The sequence below is a fragment of the Bactrocera neohumeralis genome, chromosome 6, assembly GCF_024586455.1.
Source record: "Bactrocera neohumeralis isolate Rockhampton chromosome 6, APGP_CSIRO_Bneo_wtdbg2-racon-allhic-juicebox.fasta_v2, whole genome shotgun sequence".
NCBI classification, from domain to species: domain Eukaryota; kingdom Metazoa; phylum Arthropoda; class Insecta; order Diptera; family Tephritidae; genus Bactrocera; species Bactrocera neohumeralis.
Genome location: NC_065923.1, coordinates 387,795 through 409,689, shown reverse-complemented (window position 1 = coordinate 409,689; position 21,895 = coordinate 387,795). Strand labels below are relative to the sequence as shown.

The 21,895-nt window shown below is 38.4% G+C and overlaps 1 protein-coding gene across 4 annotated transcripts in view; it reads left to right on the top strand.

Annotated features, from left to right (window-relative positions):
- The window catches only part of LOC126762728 (protein bric-a-brac 1), a 211,921-nt gene that overhangs the window by 188,120 nt on the left and 1,906 nt on the right, over positions 1 to 21,895 (top strand). For all 4 annotated transcript variants that reach the window (XM_050479694.1, XM_050479695.1, XM_050479691.1 and 1 more), the window contains one exon: positions 21,759 to 21,819. In XM_050479694.1, coding sequence (XP_050335651.1) covers positions 21,759 to 21,819 — 61 coding nt within the window. The remainder of the gene's footprint in view (positions 1 to 21,758; positions 21,820 to 21,895) is intronic.

Here is a 21,895-nt window from a genome sequence, read left to right as displayed (position 1 = left end):
CATACGATTGCCAATAATTCCTTCTCTATTGTGCTATAATTTGTTTCATGCGTATTAAGGGTGCGACTGGCGTAGCATATGGGATGATTATCTTGCGAAAGTACCGCTCCCAAAGCGTAATTACTCGCGTCCGTTGTCAATGTAAATGTTTTAGAAAAGTCTGGGTATGTTAATATTGGATCATGTGTTAGTAGGGTCTTGAGGGTGTTAAAACTTTTTTCGTAGTCCGAGTCATTTATATTTATCTGTGAATCTTTCTTTAAGCACCTAGTCATTGGTTTAGCTATAGCCGAGTAGTCCTTTATGAACTTCCTGTAGTAGCCTGTGAGCCCTAAGAATTGCTTGATCTGTTTTGCTGTTTTGGGTATTGGGAAGTTAACAACGCATTCTATCTTTTTAGGATTGGGCTTGACTCCTTCCGTTGTAATTATGTGCCCAAGGAACTCTGTTTCCTTTTTTAGAAATTCTGATTTATCTAGCTGGACTTTTAAATTTGCCTCCTGTAATCTTGCGAATATAAGTCTAAGTGAGTTCATATGTTCCTGTAAGGATGTTGAAAATATGATTATATCGTCCAGGTATACTAGGCAGATTTTGTTGATATAATCTTGGAGTAGATTATTCATCAATCTCTGGAACGTTGCAGGGGCTGTTTTTAGTCCGAAAGGCATTCGCAGAAATTCATAGTGCCCTCCTTCGACACTAAATGCAGTTTTGTGGATGTCTTCTTCCTCTATCTCGATTTGGTGGAAACCCTTCGCCAGATCGAGTGTAGTGAAGTACTGGCTTCTTCCCAGTTTTTCAAGAATCTCGTCGATGTTCGGGATGGGAAACTTGTCATCGATCGTTACTTCGTTCAGTTTACGATAGTCGATTACAAGTCTCCACTTTGGTTTCCCGCTGGCATCGGCCTTCTTTGGCACGATCCAAATTGGGGCTGAGTAGGCAGAATTGCTATTCCTAATTATCCCGTGTTTTAACATTTCTTGGATTTGATCTGTGACTTCTTCCTTATGTACGTATGGGTACCTATATGACTTAGAAAATTTAGGTATGTTGTTTGTAGTTCTAATTCTATGTTTTATTGCTGAAGTAAATGAAAGTCCTTCATTTTCCTGGTAAAAAATATTACGATATTCTTTTATTATTTGCAACAATTGTGACCTTTCCTCGGGGTTCAAGTGCCCTATTCTAATTTGGTCAGCCAATGGTTTAGATTCTTTATTTTCGATTATATTAAAATTTTCGTGATCTACTTTTTGCGTAGTCACCCGATTGGTTTCAGATAGTAAGTTTATCTTTGCTTCTTGATTTCTTACATTTAAAATTCCCTCTCTTACAATGTTTCCGCTGTTTTCTTCCTTATAATATACTAGGTCAGAGTCATCTGGTACTACTATCTTTCTTTCATTTAAGTTTTCGTTTTCGAAGTGCATAGGGAGTGTCTTGTTACCGATCTTTATTTCGTTCTTTTTATAATCGATACAGGCATTTAGTGGTCTCAATATATCGTTACCTATTAGACCGTCAAAAAAGTTATGAAATTTTATTATATAAAACTCTATTGGTTTATTAGTTCCAATGTCGCTAAATTCTTCGAACATGGGTACTATTGCCTTTTTGTCAACGTAAATTCGATGTTAGAGAGTTTTAATTAAAAGTGGGCTAGTTGGATGAATTCTTTTGGGGTCGCAGATACCCGGATTTAAAATGGAGTTTGTTGCGCCTGTGTCTATTATAAGTCTTATAAAACCTATCATTATTTTTATTATTATAAATGGTAATTTACTCTTGAGGCTGATTCCTGAAAATTTTCAGCCACTTCTATTTTTCCTATGTCCATAGGTTCCGGTTGGTTTCTGAAATTTGGTCTCTGGAAGGATGGGTTTTGAGGACTAGGGTTTTGTGAGTTTGCTTGTTGGTATGGCTGGGATTGTTGGTAATTTCTTCCGTTATTTTGGGGCATTGGTTGGAAGTTCCTTCTCTTGAATAGTTGTTGGGAATTCCCATATTGTGTTCTGTTCCTACTGTCTTTTTTATTGTATTGTGTATTGTTTCTATAGTCAGTATTCCTATTACTTGAATGAGTTTTAAATTCTGTGCTGTTGTTCACGTTATTGTTCCCTGTATGTGCGTACCCGGCTTGGAACAGTATGTCCATAGCATGTTCCAAGTCTTCTGGGTTCCTACAGAAAAGGATTGATTTCATTGGTTCAGGAAGTTTGTTTTTAAAGATATTGAGGGCAGTGCGCTTGTTGTTCATCGCACTCTCTCTAGTTGCTTCGGTTTCTCCTAAAATGGTTACTAATTTGTTATTTAACCTGTGTAACCTGGTTTTCATGTCGTTGTAAAAATCTAAAGTGTTTGTTCTAAAGGTCACGCTTCGTAATTCGTCAAAGAGTTCTTCGCAAGAACGTCTATCCCCGAAATTATTCTGTAGTATGTTTTTAATCTCTGTCCATGAGGTCGCGCGGCAGTTTATTTCTATTGCCTGTCTTGCTCTTTCTTTTAGCTTTGATTTTATTAAGTCCGAAAAAACTAGTTGGGACAGTTCGTCATATGTTTGTAGGTGTGGGTGTATTCGGTCGCCACAGAATTCAGGTAAGTTATTAAGATATTTTAAAGGGTTTATAGTAAGAATGTTTTGAGCTGGTACTGCCATTTTATTTCCCTTTTTTTTATAGGTTCGGGAGGAAGAAAAAAGAAATTCTCTCTAATAATATGTTTTAAATAATGTTTCTTTGCTTGGGTTTTTATCAAGGTTACTTTATGTAGGAACTCTTGCAACTTTTTGATATCTTGTTTTCCAGACGTATATTTTAATTTTCTTTCAATTTCTTACTCTATGCTAATTTTATCAGTTACATACAGTTAATAATAATAATAATAATATATAATATAGTTAATCGGATTCTCACTTTCTGATGTTGTTGTTGAATATTATATTGCTGTCTGTCTGGCTCTGAGTTGGGTTTGAAGTTGATCTGGATGTGTTTCCAAGGATGGAAAAAATATTGTCACTATGTTGAAATATTTTGTATGTTTTAAAGGATTCGTTGTTCTTATTTTTTTTCTACCCGTTACGAATATAGAAATATTCAATATCCTTTCTTATGTAACTTGATTTTAAATTTTTACACACAAGGATACACGGGTATCCTACCGACTGCGCCACTTTTTTCACCGAAGTGATGAACAACGACAAATTAAACAACTGAGTTGAAGGTTTAATCGATATTCAGCCTGCCGTTTTATTTTGTGCTTTCTTAAATACTAATATTTTGCTTTCTTGCAATAACTTAAAAATAAATGCTTGCGTAAAAATTCTTAGGAAATGTGTCTTGAATGAACAATAAATACAAATTATTAAAATTCTTCGGAGTTGTTGACTGTTGCATTTTCGTTAGTGGAATTAGTGGTACATTTTATTAACTGTTGCATTTTCGTTAGCGAAAATGCACTTGGACAAACAATTCTTTGGAAAACTCAATTAATAAATATTCGTATTCTTTGAAAATAGTATTCTTTATAACAATACAGCTTACAAGATCACGCATAGCTTGATTTATATGTCTCTGACCGGACATCATGCTTTCGAGCTCTCTAATTTTTTTACCCAGTTTGCAAAAAATATTGAGATTTTCACTATTCTGAGGCTGCTCAGATTTACTACCTTTGTCTGTTTGGTCGGCATTTTCACATTTTTTGCTGATTCAACAGCGGTGGATTCTTCATGTTTGCCTTTTGGAGGCGTTCTCAAAATTTTTGAGTTCCTCCGAAAAGGAGTTATACCATATATGTATATAATTGCTGGCATTCCGATCCTCTGGTTGATGTTTTGCACCTTATGGTGTTTGCAATTTGCTATAGTATAATTGTTCTTAACCCATACTTACCTGTTGTCTTTGAGAGTATACCGAGGCTCGTAAATACCCGTCAAAACGCCATTAAAAATTCCAATTTCGACACCAAGCTGTTACAGTGTCGATTATTTGAAAAAATATGAATAATACAGAATATCACTAGCCACATAAAAATTATATACTTTTTCATGTTAGTTAAACAAGTAGGAAATGGTGAAAAAATAGAAAACATATTATATGTATATTAATATGTATATAAAAAAAGAAATTTTATATTTATGCGAATTAAAGCAAAAATTTAAAACAAATGGCTGGTTAGTAACCTCAAACAAGCAATCGTTCATTTCATACAATTCAATTCTATGCTAGCAATAATGAAACAACTCGTGCGAAATTCCCCTCCCTTCAACAAATGTCTATTGCATTTGTGATAAAAGTTTACGCAATTTATGCCTGGTACGAGTCCTTTTTTCAATGGAACTTTATAGGAAATTGGCGCTAAATCGCAATTATTTAGTTTTTGTTTTCGCGAAGTTGTTTGTTGATTCTGTTTTTCATTCTTTTTTGTTTTTGGTTTTATTGTTTTTAGTTTTTTCTTTTTGTTTTCAAATATCTACATTGAAATGAAACTCTTTTTTTTCAAACCACTAATCGCTTTGCGGAAAAGTTTACTCCATGCTTTTGGGAATAGGAAGAAACAATAAAAACTAAAGTAAAACAAAAACAAAAAATTGCAAGGAAATTTCATTATAATGCGATTTCAAACAAATTAGTGTAATGCAAAACGCATTCGTCGATACAAACAAATTAGAATGGAATGCATTTGTGTATTGAAAACACGCACACACACACATGCACACATATTTCAACTTACAAACACACTTCGGTAGTGTTGATTGGCGAAACTTTTTGCACGCAGATAAACGCACATGCTCGTGCGCATACACCAACGCAAAAAACACACACGCACATACTTGCAACCAATTTACATAACTCATTTTCGCTAATAAGGCGAGAAAAGTTTACTTATTTTGAGGTCGCCGCGGCATTGCCTTGCTCCGCATTGCACTAACAAGCTCGAAATGCCTGAAAACCGTTCATACGAAGCTTACATAAGTGCTTACACAAACATGTTTGCTGTGTATTTGTTGCTATACTTGCAATGCAATTTGTTTTAGTTTTAGTGTTAAACTTAAACTCCTATTAAAAGTCAGCATATCCTTGCAAGCCACTAAATCTAAGAACAAAAACAATAAAGGATAAAGTATAAATGACTGCCTGCAACTAATAACGAAGCAAGCGTACCTTCTGCTGATAATAAGAACAGTTTTAATTGCGGTAAGCCATAAAAAGCTGCAAAGCAATTCGACAAGCTTTTTAAACGAGATTCCAAGAAAATGCTGTAATTATTGGAGCCCTGAAGAGCTCATATGATTCATGAAAGCTTAGTGATATTAAGTGGCTCCCTCAGCTTATAAATTTCTACTACAACATTTCCTTAGTATAATAACTAATAGCTTAGCTCATTGCATTAAGAGGGAATTTCTCTCCAAATAGTAAAATTATACTAAAAATTATCAATTCTGCCAAATGAGAAAAGCTGAGTTGCGGTTTTTCTAATGTCAAATTCAAAGGCACGCGTCGTCAAACTTGATTTCTGTTGCTTTTTATAACCAAATTTTTCAAATCAAAATACAAAATTACTGCTCCATATTATTTTTTTGAAATTTCAGCAAAATCAAACTGACATCTTATGGTCAATTGAATGCACTAAAATTGAATTATCACAACATAGAGTTATGAAATTTGAAATATTAAAAACCATGCATTAATTTGAATTTATGAAGTCGCAGCTAAATTGAAGTTTTAAAATCATTAACCACCTTTATAACTCTTACTTTCTTTACTCGGTTTCGTAACTATCAATCAATATTTTAATGTTTTGAAATATTATTCATTTACACAGGAAATTGCTCTCGTCCTGCTTTTAATGATTATAGGAATATTTACAAGAATATTTATTTACTTTTTCGTTATTTATCACAACTGCTTATACCGTTTGACAGAGTCAATGAACAATTATAGTTCGCAACTTCAATAAAATTTGGAAAGTAATGTTCGAAAGGGGTTTAATATATATGTATCTACGAAAATAGTTCGATAAAATTATTCAAATATATTTTTAACGTACACATGCTATTCGGTATTAGATATCAGTCGTTGCGTAAGTGCGAGCGGGTTACTCTATATGAGTTTAGAAAGAGAAGATTTCGTACTAAATAATTTCTCAAGCAGTTTTGTGATTGTCATTTTGTGATCTTCCACTATGAAGCGCTCCCCAACATCCAACCGCTTAATTTGGAACAATCTTGTCAAGTAAGCATTTGACCAGAAGTGATCAACTTTGGCCAATAGGAAAGTGTTCTGTGTTCTATTTTCTGCGTTGATGAAAGGTTCTCCAATATTGTCATACAATTTGAAAAGTCTTTCTTGAAAGCTTAATACGAGCATTTTAGCTTATTCATCTTTTTACGGTTAGAGCAGCTTGGATATGGAATCCTGCAAGAAAAATCGTTATAGACCTCATTTGAAGAGCATTCAATTTCCTACAAAATTCACAGAACCAAATATTTTTTCAGGTATTTGGAAGCGATAGAAACCCATTTGGCCAGAGAACCTTCCCGTTACAATTAAGAACTCATGCTAGCCGAACGTTTCTTAGAGTTATTTATCAACCAATTTTTCAGAATACCAAGAGAAAAAAACATTCATTTTTTTACTCTCCCTAATATACAAATAATATATAAATCCATCATACAGTTCAATGGAGTAGCCCCAACATCCAACACAAATGCCATAACCGGCACCATTGCTAGCTGAATCTTACGTCTTTTTTTGCGAACTTTATTCCAGATCAATAAACTCTGCAGTCGGTGCAAAAAATATTATGTATTAATATGTAACTCCTGCCACAAACACTCACGTTACAGCATACGAAAACATGCTACAACATTTGCACATGCTTGCTTGTTGTGCCATTTTGTTGTAATTTTATTGCAGTTGTTGTAATTTATTTTCAAGTGCGCAGATTTTGCAAAGTTGAGAATTTTATTTATTTTATTGTGCGCTCAACAGCGCGATGCCGACGCTGCAAGCGCTGATTAGAAACTACAAATGCACACATACTCAAATGCACTTGCGTGTGTGTGGTTATGTGTGTGTAGTTCTATGACTCTGCTTACCTATGAATATCCTTCGCTCCAATATCCTTTCACTTATGTAAGTGCAAATATACATATGTGCTGCTCACATGTAGAACTGTCTGTTGGTGTATTAAATGTTTTTCCACTCAAGTGTATATATGTATATGTATTTATATGTATGTGTATGGATAAGTGTATGTGTGCGACCTTCTGGAGGGGTGCAGTTGTTGATTATTATTTTTTTCGTTGCAGAAAATCAAATTTAATCACTACAGTAGTTGCTGGGGTACACTGCTGCTATTCGCTCACATATTGTATATGTGTGTGTGTATTTTTCTATTTGTATCGATGTGTTCGTAAATCTATGCATCCGCAGCCGCTTGCACCCAAGCAGTCAACAGCCTATCGCAATCCAAGCAAACACACACACACAACTTCGAAAGAAGGCAAGAGTGCGCGTGTGAGCATGGCTGTGTAGTTACGCTGCAACCCACTTATGTATGTTGTATTAAACATTTTGCAAATATATTCACGCTAATTAATTTTTGGTTTTCTAACTTCGATGATTTCCGTTCGAGCATTTTACGTTATTTGCGATTTCCGCAACACTTGGCGCCGGCCTCGCCTGATGGAGTACTTTGTGCGAATTCTGCGCGAATGCTCATACGAATGTATGTATCTATATACATATATGTGTGCGTGGGTGCACCAGCCGTGAATTTATTAAATTTGGCATACACTTGAAGACCCTTCACCTATGTATTACACACATTTGTAGACATTTGTCGCCTTCTGCTTTTGGGGATGCAATCAAGAAAGTCACCAGGCACGAGTCGACACTCCCAACAACACGCACACATACGGTAACTCTTACACCGACTGATTGTTGTCCGCACGCATAAGTGCTCTTCGGCGACACCGCAAAGTGGTTGCAATCTTAGCGAACGCCAGACCCACCGAGCTTCCCCAACCGACCGCTATAAAAAGCATTGGCACAAATATCCAGACAAACACATGTTGACGCATACATTTACACATATCTACACATGTAATAGTACCATATGGACAAATACGCGCGCGACAAATTTCATTAACCTCCGGCATTTTTTGGTGTCGCCGCTAAGAAAAAGGGTTTTTTCACACTCAATTGCCGCGGTTTAACGCCTCAATAAATAGCAGTGGTTATTTTCAAGAATCACTATTGCTTATACACACACAATGCCAGCGAAGTGCTGCACTTGAGCAATGAGTGCGCCCATAAGGACTTATATATGAGCTTGCTTACTTACATGAATGTTCGTGTGTCTGCGCATGGCTGCTAAAGGACACAATTTAAAATCCTTGATTTTCCAAAGCATTCTATTCGCTTAAGTGAGGCGTAAATATAACGATTTCGTTGCAGGCGTTCGAACGGTGTCTTCATAATCGAGCCGGGTGCCACCCATTTCCCGTAGCAGCTCAGCAAAAACAGCTGCGACGGGGTAATAGGCATGATTTTTTATCCAGATGGCAATTGTCATATACTTTTAAACCAATTTCCTTTATATTACCTTCTTTGAAATTATTGAACCTAAGATTTTTTTATGATTCCTTAGGAGTTGTATACGAAATGTTAAGGGGGTCAATAATCTTTTCTTTCGAATTTCCTATTCAACGAAAGGGCGATATAATTACCATACAATCCGACTTGATATCTTATTAACTTAAATTATTGGTCAGAGACTCACTAAGTTTCACTTCATGTCCGAGATATTTATATTGATATAATGAGATATATGGTATGTAAACTCAACCAAGGAGGCTAAATTTAATACAGATGATATATGAGTAAAAATCAACCAGAGAATCGGAAATTATTATTAAGGTATTTAGACCAAGCTTTAGACCAATTTCGTTCATATTTAAAGCTAAACGACATTGCTTTTGAGTAATCTTGCCCTCTTTATTTGGGTATGGGTTACATTATCCTTTGGCATTGCTCAGGTATACTGCAGGCCTAATTTTCAGTCAATTTTATAAATATAATTCATCTTACATATTGTCCGATATAGTATACTACATAAAGCCAACCGGAAATTCTTAAATTAGGTTTATGGGTGCAATGAGAAGTTTTGTAACTTTATGACACTTTTTTACCAGAAAAAGATGATCTTTGAGTTTCATTAGGAAACCTGATATGGCTTAAAGTAAAAAAGATGTTTGTAAGTCCCTGTAATAGTTACATGTAACAAAATTATGAAATTTAAAAAATTTAACGATATATGCGGAATAAAGTATTGACCCGATTTTCCCATTTTCGACACAAGAGCACATTACTAACGGTAAAATATGCCCTCTGATTCAATAATATGACACATTATAAACATTATTATTAAAATATGCTCTTAATCATCATCCTGACTGTAAAATTTAATGAATCGGACGGAGTTATGAATTATTGTACTTTTTAAATTTTCGACTTAACGGTTATATGAGTCGTGGACGTGCTTGTGATTGTAATTTTTTTCTCTAACTGCTCCTAAAAGGGCAAAAATGAAGCTGAAACCAACCATCAGCTACTAGCCGATATATGGACACGTGTGAGCCCCTCAATTTCTTTTCCATATTCTTAACAACATGAAGTACACGAGTAATCGCCCTCCCAACTGCCCCACAACGCCACACATCGGATGAGCTCGGCACTTCCGCTGGCCAAAGTTTGACCGTAGCCACCAATGCAAACACATGTAGATATACCCACACACACACACACATGTGAACTGGTGAACACCTACATTTATGTATGGCGTATTAGCTCGTATGTGTACGTAACTGAATTATGTAAATTGATCGATTTCTCGGCAATTGTCAATTTGTTAATTTGCGATTGATTGATTGAATTTGATTTTATTATTTAAACAGCGTTGGTCCGGCTAAGGCAAAGCGAACATAGTAAGTACCCCAGCCGAACTAAATCACGTGAATACTCCGAGCCCGATTACCAAAATCGCACATACACACATACATGCAAACACATGGGTATGTATGGGGAATGCTGCTGGGCTTCTACACCCGTTATTGGAGGCAACAACGCGACCAACTAATGTCAATCTAAAATTCACCGAATATGCAGCGGCAAATGCTGCAACCAAGTTGAGCGCACAAAGCACAGACATTAACTAGAAGCACACACACACCCACACATGCATGTAAGCAACACAGGTACTAGACAAGTGTGCGACGTTTGAGCACAGCAGCAGCTAAACTGCACTCAAATATTTACATGCGCACACATACGCATACATATGTGTGTGTAATTGTGCCGTTGTATGGCCAATATACATACCTTCTATAACTTTACACGCTGATCGATTCGACCAGGTTAGCTGCCCGCTGGCAGTTTGTAGCAATTTCTGTTGCACTTATTGTTGCTGCTGTTGTTGTTGTTTTAGTTGCCGTTGCTCGGCTGCTTAGCCGCCACTGGTTATTAACAATGCACGCAAATGCATTTCACCAGCCACACCTCGCACACCGTCGCCTGCTTTGCTGCCTTTGAGAACCTCCTACTGCCCCTCACTCACACCGCTTACCCCTCCGTCGATTCATCAGTCGTTACCGCCGTCTAGTACATCATTTATAACGCCGTACGATGGTGGCGACCGAGCTGCATTGGTTAACATTGTCGCCGCGATGGCAACTGCCGCCATTGCTGTGGCAACGGTGACGATGATGATGATGGCGGTGAGCGGGGTGCGGTGGCCGGCATTTCACTTAATTTCGTCTCTACGAATGGTGGTCATGCCGTTGAGTCATATTTCGCGTAATTGTAGTTGTTGCTGTTGTTATTATTATAGTGTTGCACCTCGCGAATTAACTGCGGCGGGTCCGCAACAGACACTTTGACAGCGGCAACAACAAAATACTGAAAGGCTCGCCGGTTAATGCTGTTGGCGAGCATTATTTTAAAATCTGTAGTGCAACAATAGCAGCAACAAGAATAGTTGCCGGTCTTGTGTCTCGGGGTAAACTCAGCCTTTGCGATTGACCGGCGCAATGAACGCCCACACACACATCCATATGTAATTTCAAGCACAGTCAAAGCGTACAGAGTCCAAGCCTAGTAGTTGCGTAGTTGTCGCTGTCTGCGCCGTAAAAGCGAACACTTCGGCTGGATTTCGTACGGTTTGGGGATCGCCACATCGCACCGCATTGAATTATTTATATGCGTTTCCGTAGGAGGCCGCACATTTGGCATTAGTTGTGACATTAAGTATAAACACACGTCTCTATGCATGTGTGTACTTGTATATTTATTTGCCGATTCGCGTATTTGGCAAGAACAACTACAATACCCAACAACTGCGGAGTAAAACGGCCAAAGCGGCCGACAGCCGAATAGATGTAAATATTGCAGTTTCGTGTGTCTTTGAGCGCTGAGACACATTAACTAATAAACTGCACAGGAGCGGATCAGACAGCGGAGGGGAACTATTAGTCAAAATTTCCTGCAAGAGGGGCTGAGTAAAACATAACAGATTTTTGGAAATTTTTGGTAAGAGAAACCGAACAAATATTTAGTATGTATCTCTCGTTGTATAATTGCGATCATGTCAAGCTATATAGTATGACATTAGAAAGATAAAATTTTGTTCTATATTAACTTCTTAAATAGTTTTATAAAGGCTTGACTCAGTATTATTGGAGCAGACGTCAAAAATTAACATATTTTACACTTTATGAACACGTCGAAACGCTGCATTCACAACAGAGAGCACTCGTCAGCAACTCGGTATAAGGGAACTGTGGGACGGCATTTCAAGCTCCTTACGTACAGCAGCAACCAAAACCAGGTTTTCGGAAAATGCAAAAGAACAGCTGGTACGACGAGGAGTGCCGTGTCGCAAAGGAGAGAAAACAGACTGCCTACCTCGCAACGTTACAATCGACACAACACGTGCAGGATGGGATAGATACCGAGAGTTGAAGAGGGAAGCGAGACGCATTTCCAGACAGAAAAGGAGAGAAGCCGAAATTCGTGAGTATAAAGAGCTTGATAAGCTGGCCGACAGGGATAATGCTCGAAATTTCAACGAAAAAATGCGGCGACTAACAGAAAGTTTCAAGACCGGAGCATACTCTTGTAGAACCCCCAAAGGTGTTCTAGTCACCGATGCCCAGATTATACCAAAATTATGGAGAGAACACTTCTCCAGCCTGCTGAATGGCAGTGAAAGTACAACGCCAGGAGAAGGAGAACCCGATTCCCCAATCGATGACAATGGAGCAGATGGTCCATTGTCCGACCATGAAGAAGTCCGAATAGCAATTACCCGTCTGAAGAACAACAAAGCAGCGGGGGCTGATGGAATGCCGGCCAAGCTATTCAAACACGGCGGCGATGAACTGATAAGGAGCATGCATCAGCTTCTTTGTAAAATATGGCATGCCCAACGATTGGAATTTAAGTGTGCTCTGCCCAATTCACAAAAAGGGAGATCACACAATCTGAACCAACTACAGTGGGATAAGCCTCCTCAACATCGCCTATAAGGTTCTATGTATTGTGTGAAAGATTAAAGCCCACCGTCAACAAACTGATTGGACGTTATCAGTGTGGCTTTAGACCTGGCAAATCAACAACCGACCAGATATTCACCGCCAAATCTTGGAAAAGACCCGTGAAAGTAGAATCGGCACACACCACCTCTTCGTTGATTCCAAAGCTGCTTTCGCCAGCACGAAAAGGAGACTGAGCAGCGAACGAGGGCAAGGCGAAATATCTCCTGTCATCAAACAAACAGTCGTCGCACTCGCGACTTGGCTCTCACGTCACTGTTCACAGTCATAACTTTGAAGTTGTAGATAATTTCGTATATTTAAGAACCAGCATAAACACCTCCAACAATGTCAGCCTGGAAATCCAACGCCGGATAACTCTTGCCAATAGGTGCTACTTCGGAATGAGTAGGCAATTGAGAAGTAAAGTCCTCTCTCTACGAACAAAAACCAAACTCTATAAGTCACTCATAATTCCCGTCCTGCTATATGGTGCAGAGGCTTGGACGATGACAACAACTAATGAGTCGACGTTGTGAGTTTTCGAGAGAAGTTCTGCGAAAAATTCATGGTCCTTTGCGCGTTGGCCACGGCGAATATCGCTGTATGAGATATACGACGATATTGACATAGTTCAGCGAATTCAAAGACAGCGGCTACGCTGGCTAGGTCATATTGTCCGAATGGACAAAAACACTCCAGCTCTGAAAGTATTCGACGCAGTACCCGCCGGGGGAAATGGAGGAAGAGGAATACCTCCACTCCGTTGGAAAGACCAGGTGGAGAGAGACCCAGCTTCGTTTGGAATATCCAATTGGCGCCACGTAGCGAAAAGAAGAAACGACTGGCGCGCTGTTGTTAACTCGGCTATAATTGCGTAAGCGGTGTCTACGCCAATAAAGAAGAAGTATGGACTTTAATATTGCTGACCAATTTACAAGCCTCTTTTTTTCCGGGATTCCATAATTCACCTATACTATATGGCCATACAAGCAAATATTGTATATAAATTTATCTATTTTACAAAATTATATATTGAAATAACTCCGCTCGACTATATGTATATCTGTGGCAGAATGTTAAAATAGCTTAAGTCAAGTTAAACTGAGTTTTATATTTACATTCCCAGTCAAAATCAACACATATTTTGCAAACTTACTTCAAGTTAATTTCAAGCTGCCACTTCCAAGTTATTGCTTGAGCTAAAATACAATATCAGGTCTTGAATAAATTGATCAAATTTGTGGAATTTATCGCCAGTAAAATATTCGACTTAAGCCATTTTCCCCACACTAATAATCACAGATATGCAGCTACAACCGCGCTTATATCTACATATGTATGGTTTTGTTGTTGTCAGTGGGTTGTGCTATTGTTAATTTGGTCAAATACTATAACATATAATGATATGTAATCAGCAGGTTTGAATGCGGTGCGCTTTCTGTTACTAATTACAATGGTCTCTATACTAAACTCACATAAATGCCATATATAGTAATTCGCAGTCCCTATACGTGTACATACATCGATTATATATCCGTATACTTAACGTAATAAGCATAACTTAAATTAATTACAGCGCCATATTAAACTTCAAGTAAATAGCAAATTATAGCAGGTATCGAGCAGATTCGGTCTGAAGAAATACATAGCTTGGCGAATAACATATGTATGTATAGTACATATGTAACTATTTGTATTTAACGGTATTGAGATAGCAATCTATAATTACATACATACTATATGCAAGTATTTTGGTATCTGTGATAAAATTTTTGGTCAACTTTAAGTTTAAAGTTTTTAATAAGTAATGTATAGCATATCACACAGATACTTTCTCTGCTCCTATTTTCTGCTCGCATCTTTAGATACGTCAATTCCAGCTTCTTCTTCTTAATTGGCGTAGAAACCGCTTAAGCGATTATAGCCGAGTTAACAACAGCGCGTCAGTCGTTTCTTCTTTTCGCTACGTGGCGCCAATTGGATATTCCAAGCGAAGCCAGGTCCTTTTCCACTTGGTCCTTCCAACGGAGTGGAGGTCTTCCTCTTCCTCTGCTTCCCCCGGCGGGTACTGCGTCGAATATTTTTAGAGCTGGAGTGTTTTCGTCCATCCGGACAACATGACCTAGCCAGCGTAGCCACTGTCTTTTAATTCGCTGAACTATGTCGATGTCGTCGTATATCTCGTACAGCTCATCGTTCCATCGAATGCGGTATTCGCCGTGGCTAACGCGCAAAGGACCATAAATCTTTCGCAGAACTTTTCTCTCGAAAACTCGTATCGTCGACTCATCCGTTGTTGACATCGTCCAAGACTCTGCACCATACAGCAGGACGGGAATTATGAGTGACTTATAGAGTTTGGTTTTTGTTTGTCGAGAGGGGACTTTGCTTCTCAATTGCCTACTCAGTCCGAAGTAGCACCTGTTGGCAAGAGCAATCCTGCGTTGGATTTCCAGGCTGACATTGTTGGTGGTGTTAATGCTGGTTCCTAAATAGACGATATTAAAAGTTATGACTGTCAACAGTGACGTGAGAGCCAAGTCGCGAGTGCGACGACTGTTGGTTTGATGACAGGAGATATTTCGTCTTGCCCTCGTTCACTGCCAGACCCATTTTCTGTGCTTCCTTGTCCAGCCTGGAGAAAGCAGAACTAACGGCGCGGGTGTTGAGGCCGATGATATCAATATCATCGGCATACGCCAACAGCTGTACACTCTTATAGAAGATGGTACCTTCTCTATTTAGTTCTGCGGCTCGAACTATTTTCTCCAAAAGCAGGTTGAAAAAGTCGCACGATAGGGAATCACCTTGTCTGAAACCTCGTTTGGTATCGAACGGCTCGGAGAGGTCCTTCCCGATCCTGACGGAGCTTTTGGTGTTGTTCAACGTCAGTTTACACAGCCGTATTAGTTTTGCGGGGATACCAAATTCAGACATCGCGGCATAAAGGCAGTTCCTTTTCGTGCTGTCGAAAGCAGCTTTGAAATCGACGAAGAGGTGGTGTGTGTCGATTCTCCTTTCACGGGTCTTTTCCAAGATTTGGCGCATGATGAATATCTGGTCGGTTGTTGATTTGCCAGGTCTAAAGCCACACTGATAAGGTCCAATCAGTTTGTTGACGGTGGGCTTTAATCTTTCACACAATACGCTCGATAGAACCTTATATGCGATGTTGAGGAGGCTAATCCCACGGTAGTTGGCGCAGATTGTGGGGTCTCCTTTTTTATGGATTGGGCATAGCACACTTAAATTCCAATCGTTGGGCATGCTTTCGTCCGACCATATTTTACAAAGAAGCTGATGCATGCACCTTATCAGTTCTTCGCCGCCGTGTTTGAATAGCTCGGCCGGCAATCCGTCGGCCCCTACCGCTTTGTTGTTCTTCAGGCGGGCAATTGCTATTCGAACTTCTTCATGGTCGGGTAATGGAACGTCTGCTCCATCGTCATCGATTGGGGAATCGGGTTCTCCTTCTCCTGGTGTTGTGCGTTCACTGCCATTCAGCAGGCTGGAGAAGTGTTCCCTCCATAATTTAAGTATGCTCTGGGCATCAGTGACTAGATCACCTTTGGGGGTTCAATTCCAGCTATCACTTAGAATAAACAAGCATTAGAAATTTAATTATTTTGTCAATTAGGAACTATTGTCATCTAAAACTGCAACATAGTGAATCGAAACAATAATGACAACGGTGTTTTTTTCGTTGCAGTTTTGTTGATGTTTAACTATTTCTTTTTTATAATATTGTGCTATAGATTAAATACTTTTTCTTTAAATCTCAATAATCAAAATTATTCTCATGCATACATAATAATTATATTTTGGAAAAGTGCAGAAATATCTTCATATTCGAATATTCGGTCAATCCCAGGGTTAATCATGAGCCAATAAAAATATTTTTTAAGATAAAAATGGATGTGCTCCGACCAAACCAGATTTAGCCACTGGTCAGTTTTTCTGTTTTCGAAACTGAAAGGAGAGCATGCCATGACTTTATTAGCCCTATATATAAAAATCGCCAGACAAACCTTTCGCTTCGTGTATATCGATGATATCGATATCATTTGCCCCAACAACCGCGCCGTTAGTTCTGCTTTCTCCAGAATGGATAAAGAAGCGAAGCAAATGGGTCTGGTGATGAACGAGGAAAAGACGAAATATCTCCTGTCATCAAACAAACAGTCGCATTCGCGGCTAGGCTCCCACGCACTGTTAACAATCATAACTTCGAAGTCGTAGATAATTTCGACATTGACATAGTTCAGCGAATGAAAAGACAGCGGCTAGGCTGGCTAGGTCATGTCATCCGAATGGACGAAACCCCTCCAGCTCTGAAATTACGTAGTACCCGCCGGGGGAAGCAGAGGAAGAGGAAGACCTCCACTCCGTTGCGAAGGACCAAGTGGAGAAGGACCTGGCTTCGCTTGGAATATCCAATTGGCACCACACAGTAAAAAGAAGAAACGACTGACGCGCTGTTGTTAACTCGGCTAAACCGCGTAAGCGATGTAAAGAAGAAGAAGAAGAGTCCAAGCCATTAATATTTCGAGCCGATTGACGCCGCTTGACCCGCAGCTTAACATGGTTGAACAGTGACAAACATGGAGTCTGTACATCCCTTTCAGTGCAATATTTAGAAGTTAAGATAAACGACATAAAAGGCGTGAAGTATACTTAACTTCTTAATAAGTAATCAATTCAAAAATATATATGTGCATATATATTTTTATTTATAATAACGTATACTTACAAATATAATAATGGTTTCATGATTACTTTAGTTTAGATAGAAACATATATGTATATTTTTGATTTGATCGCAAGCGAGTCCAAAATTAAGAATAAATTTCCACTTAGTCTTACTGCAGTTAAGCATTACACAAATCTGCCAGCAGCACACAAACGCAACTCTCAACTTCCGCTTTCGGGCATTTTCGTTCTTACTAAGTGCCCACGAGGCGTATGAGTAACTTTGTTCCGTTCATTCCTCATTTAGCAAAGCACAGGCACTCAATGCACATATAAAAATAGATTTATTCCATAACATTCTAACAAAGCGCCAGCACTGTGGCCAAATCGCATAATGAAGCAATTATTTAAAATGCAGTGAATTTGCGCTCCTGACACTGTTATTGTTTTTGTATTGTTTTACAACTTTGTCATTACGTTAAAAATGCTTAAAAGCACGCTCGCATGGCATTTGCAACTGGTAAGGGTGTGCAGATGGGAATGTGTGTGTCTGTGTAAGTATATGTTTGTATGTGTGACTGTGCAAGCAATACCCGCAGAAAGGCAGCTTTGCGGAAATATCCAGCAGACAATCGCTTGCTCTAATCTATGTATTTGTAATAATTATTGCATGCAGCTACAAGCACCTACAGCCAGTAAGTGTATGTCAATGTGTGTGTAAGCACCAATTTTATTTGCTAATATGTAAATAACATTTGAAGAGGTGCCATGGCTCTCGATAACTTCTTGAACTATGCCTGCCACAGCGGGACGGTTGTATGAGGGTATGCGACTGCTGCGGCCACTTTTGCACATTTTGCTCTACTACTTGTGCTTCTTCTGCTGCTTTTTTCTGCCAGTTACTTCCGCTATTTCGTTTGGCTCTGGCAACAATTGCATATTACGGCGCTTAAGTGATGGGGGCGTAGCACGAGACGTCATAATCACGCATATGTAAATATATGTGCCATGCTAGAAACAATAACAACAATTCAACAGCATACACGTGCACACTCAAAAGTATTACCATTTTTGCTTGGCTTAATTGTTCAACTACAAAAGTTTTCCTTTTATTCGCCTGTATTTTTTATGCTAAATGTTTAAGTGAAATTGCAAATTATTCTGCCATCCCCCACCCCCGTTGGCTTTCGCCACTCGAGAGCTGAATATATGGAAAAGCCCTGGTGTACACCACTGCGCCCCACCGCCCCCTGCACTTGTGCAAAATGTTACTTTGTTATGCAATTAGTCGATTTAGTTAAAACTTGAGAATCTTTTATTGCGAACTGCAGTCATTCACATTGTTACATTGATATATTGGTGCATTGGCTGCCTACTTGAGCGCCCGCACACACTCACACATGTGCACTTGCTCTGCTTCAAGCGTTAGTGGCTTGAGTAAGAGCGTTGCACCTCGGTGATTTGTTTTCCTGCATTTTTTATCCGACAACTGGGGTAACTCGTTAGGGTCTGTCGGCGCAAAGCACAAGCACGGTGTTTTTGAACTGCTTGCATTTGCAGTATTTGTTTATTAACATACTCTTATATATGCTTACATAAGTACTATATGCATGTGGGTCGATTTTAACAAGTCAATGAATGTTGGAAAAGTGTGACAAAGCACATCGGCGCACATCCAGCAGCAATAATGAATGTAAGCATGGAAGGGTGGTACGATAGGTCATCGACTTTTCGCAATAAAAGATACGTTTTTTCTACAAAATACTTTTTAATTCCAAATAGAGACCTCTTAAATTTATCATACAAGTCTACACACACTCCAAATTTCGAACTTTCTAAAGTTTTTTCATATGGGCAAGTTCTGCCTTTGAAGTCGGGGTAAAACCTGAACGATTTCAATGGCTCCCTGAGAGTATAAAATGTTCAGTTGCAGCCGCTCCTTGCTTGTTTAGCCCTTCCTTACTTATTTCACAGAATCTCCAAATCTAAAAAAAAAACTTTGATTTTTTCATTTCAATCTTTTTCAAAGAACTCATAGTTTTTCCGAAAATCGAAATAAACTGCTTTTTAACTTTAAAGATTCAACCGTCTTCTCTCCTTCTTCTTGCCTACCTCAGATCGCCTGCAATTTTTATACTCTCGCAACAATGTTGCTAAGGAGAGTATTATAGTTTTGTTCACATAACGGTTGTTTGTAAGTCCTAAAACTAAAAGAGTCAGATATAGGGTTATATATACCAAAGTGATCAGGGTGACGAGTAGAGTCGAAATCCGGATGTCTGTCTGTCCGTCCGTCCGTCTTTCCGTCCGTCTGTCCGTCCGTCTGTCCGTCTGTCCGTCCGTCCGTGCAAGCTGTAACTTGAGTAAAAATTGAGATATCATGATGAAACTTGGTACACGTATTCCTTGGCTCCATAAGAAGGTTAAGTTGGAAGATGGGCAAAATCGGCCATTTGCCACGCCCACAAAATGGCGGAAACCGAAAACCTATAAAGTGTCATAACTAAGCCATAAATAAAGATATTAAAGTGAAATTTGGCACAAGGGATCGCATTAGGGAGGGGCATATTTGGACGTAATTTTTTTGGAAAAGTGGGCGTGGCCCCGCCCCCTACTAAGTTTTTTTGCACGTATCTCGGAAACTACTAAAGCTATGTCAACCAAACTCTACAGAGTCGTTTTCTTCAGGCATTTCCATAAACATTAACGGACTAACAAAAAACGTCAGAAACACTAAATTTTACGGAAGAAATGGCAGAAAAAAGCTGCACCCAGGCTTTTTTTTTAATTGAAAATGGGCGTGGCCTCGCCCACTTATGGACCGGTATATAATATTTTCTTAACACCCTGATGACATGTACGAAATATGGGTGAAATCGGTTCACAACCACGCCTTCTTCCAATATAACGCTATTTTGAATTCCATCTGATGCCTTCTCTGTATAATATATAGTACATTAGGAACCAATGATGATAGCGGAATAAAACTTTACAAAAATACGGTATTTGAAAAATATGTAAATGACATATAATGAAATCTCGATTATCACTTTATCATGCGAGAGTATAAAATGTTCGGTGACACCCGAACTTAGCCCTTCCTTACTTGTTCCTGTCATCTTTGTCCAATGGGAAACCCAACCTACTTTGAACTTTTTTTTTGCTTTCAAAAATTGTCGACGCTGATCTAATAAGTTTTTGCTTTCATTCTTCCTCTCTTCTGCCTGTTACCGATACACTACATTTTTAAGTTGTTCTACAAAATTAGACTTCAGTCTCTGCCAAAATATTTGATGTGCAAAGTGCTGCACCTCTTCTTTTAATTCAAACTAAAATTTCTCCAACTAATTTTCGTTTCTCAAAAAGTTCACTTTTCAAACTTTGAAAATTTCTGCGACAAAGTTTGATTATCTCAATTAGACGATTAAATATAGTGATTTGAAATTTGGAATTTTTTCAATAAAAATAATAAAAGTTTCTGAGAATAATAATTTCGTCGCGGGAATGTTTAAAGTTTGAATAGCCAACTTTACGAATATGTGATGGTTATTTCTGAGAAACGAAAATTAGTTGGTGAAATTTTAGTTTGAATGAAAAAACGAAAATTCCTATGTAAAATGTATGGGAACCTAAAAAAAAATAGCGACCCCTTAGAGTTAAGCTACAGCGCCTGGCTTGAGGGAGGTTTTTGGTTTATCAATCACTAACAATTTAGGGGTTAAGAATTGAAAAAAAATTCAAAAAAAAATTTTTTTGAAGCACCCTAATGTATATGATATAGCGATTTGTTCTGAACAATTTGTTCAGAAATAGCACAGTTGTCTACGACAGTAATGTAGGTCAAATTTCGTGAAGATATCTCGTCAAATGAAAAAGTTTGCCACTTGATTCCGATCTCCTATAGTTATCTGATATCGGCCGTGCCGACAAATGAGCCGCTTCTTAGCAAGAAAAGGACGGGGCTGAAGTTTCAGATCGATATTTCAAAAACCAAAGAGTGAACAGATAAGAATTTGGTAAATAACCGAACCAAACAAAATTTTTTTTGCCAAATATAGAATTTCTGTATTCTACTCAATGTTTATTAACGGTCGACCTAAAGGGAATATTGAGAATATACTCTCTAATACTTATACGACAATTTCCGAGCACTCTATTTTTACTTCTTTGAGTTAGTACAGGTACAGGGTAAGAGAAGAAAATAGCAAATCCCTTCATGTAAATTTTCTACGATCGACGGCGTTAATACTTATTCTCTCCAAGGAATCAAATGAATTAGGAAAGCGATATGAAACGTTTATATTGTTGTAGACACCTATTAACTCTTGTCTTGATTGGAGAGGATATATTCCAAAGTGTATCTGGACGTGTCGCAACAGATTTTCTAGTATCATCCATAACAAATAAATATATTATATTTTCCGAGTTTCAAGTCAAACTATAGCAAATTACGTCTCCTTTCTAGGCCAAAATGTTGGAGAACTCACACACTTGGATGGGCGCTTCAAGCTCTTCGACAATTGCAGGTATGTATACGAAGTCTTAACTTAATAAACTTAACGTTTAAAAAACATTCAAAATAATGCTGTCTTAATTTGCATT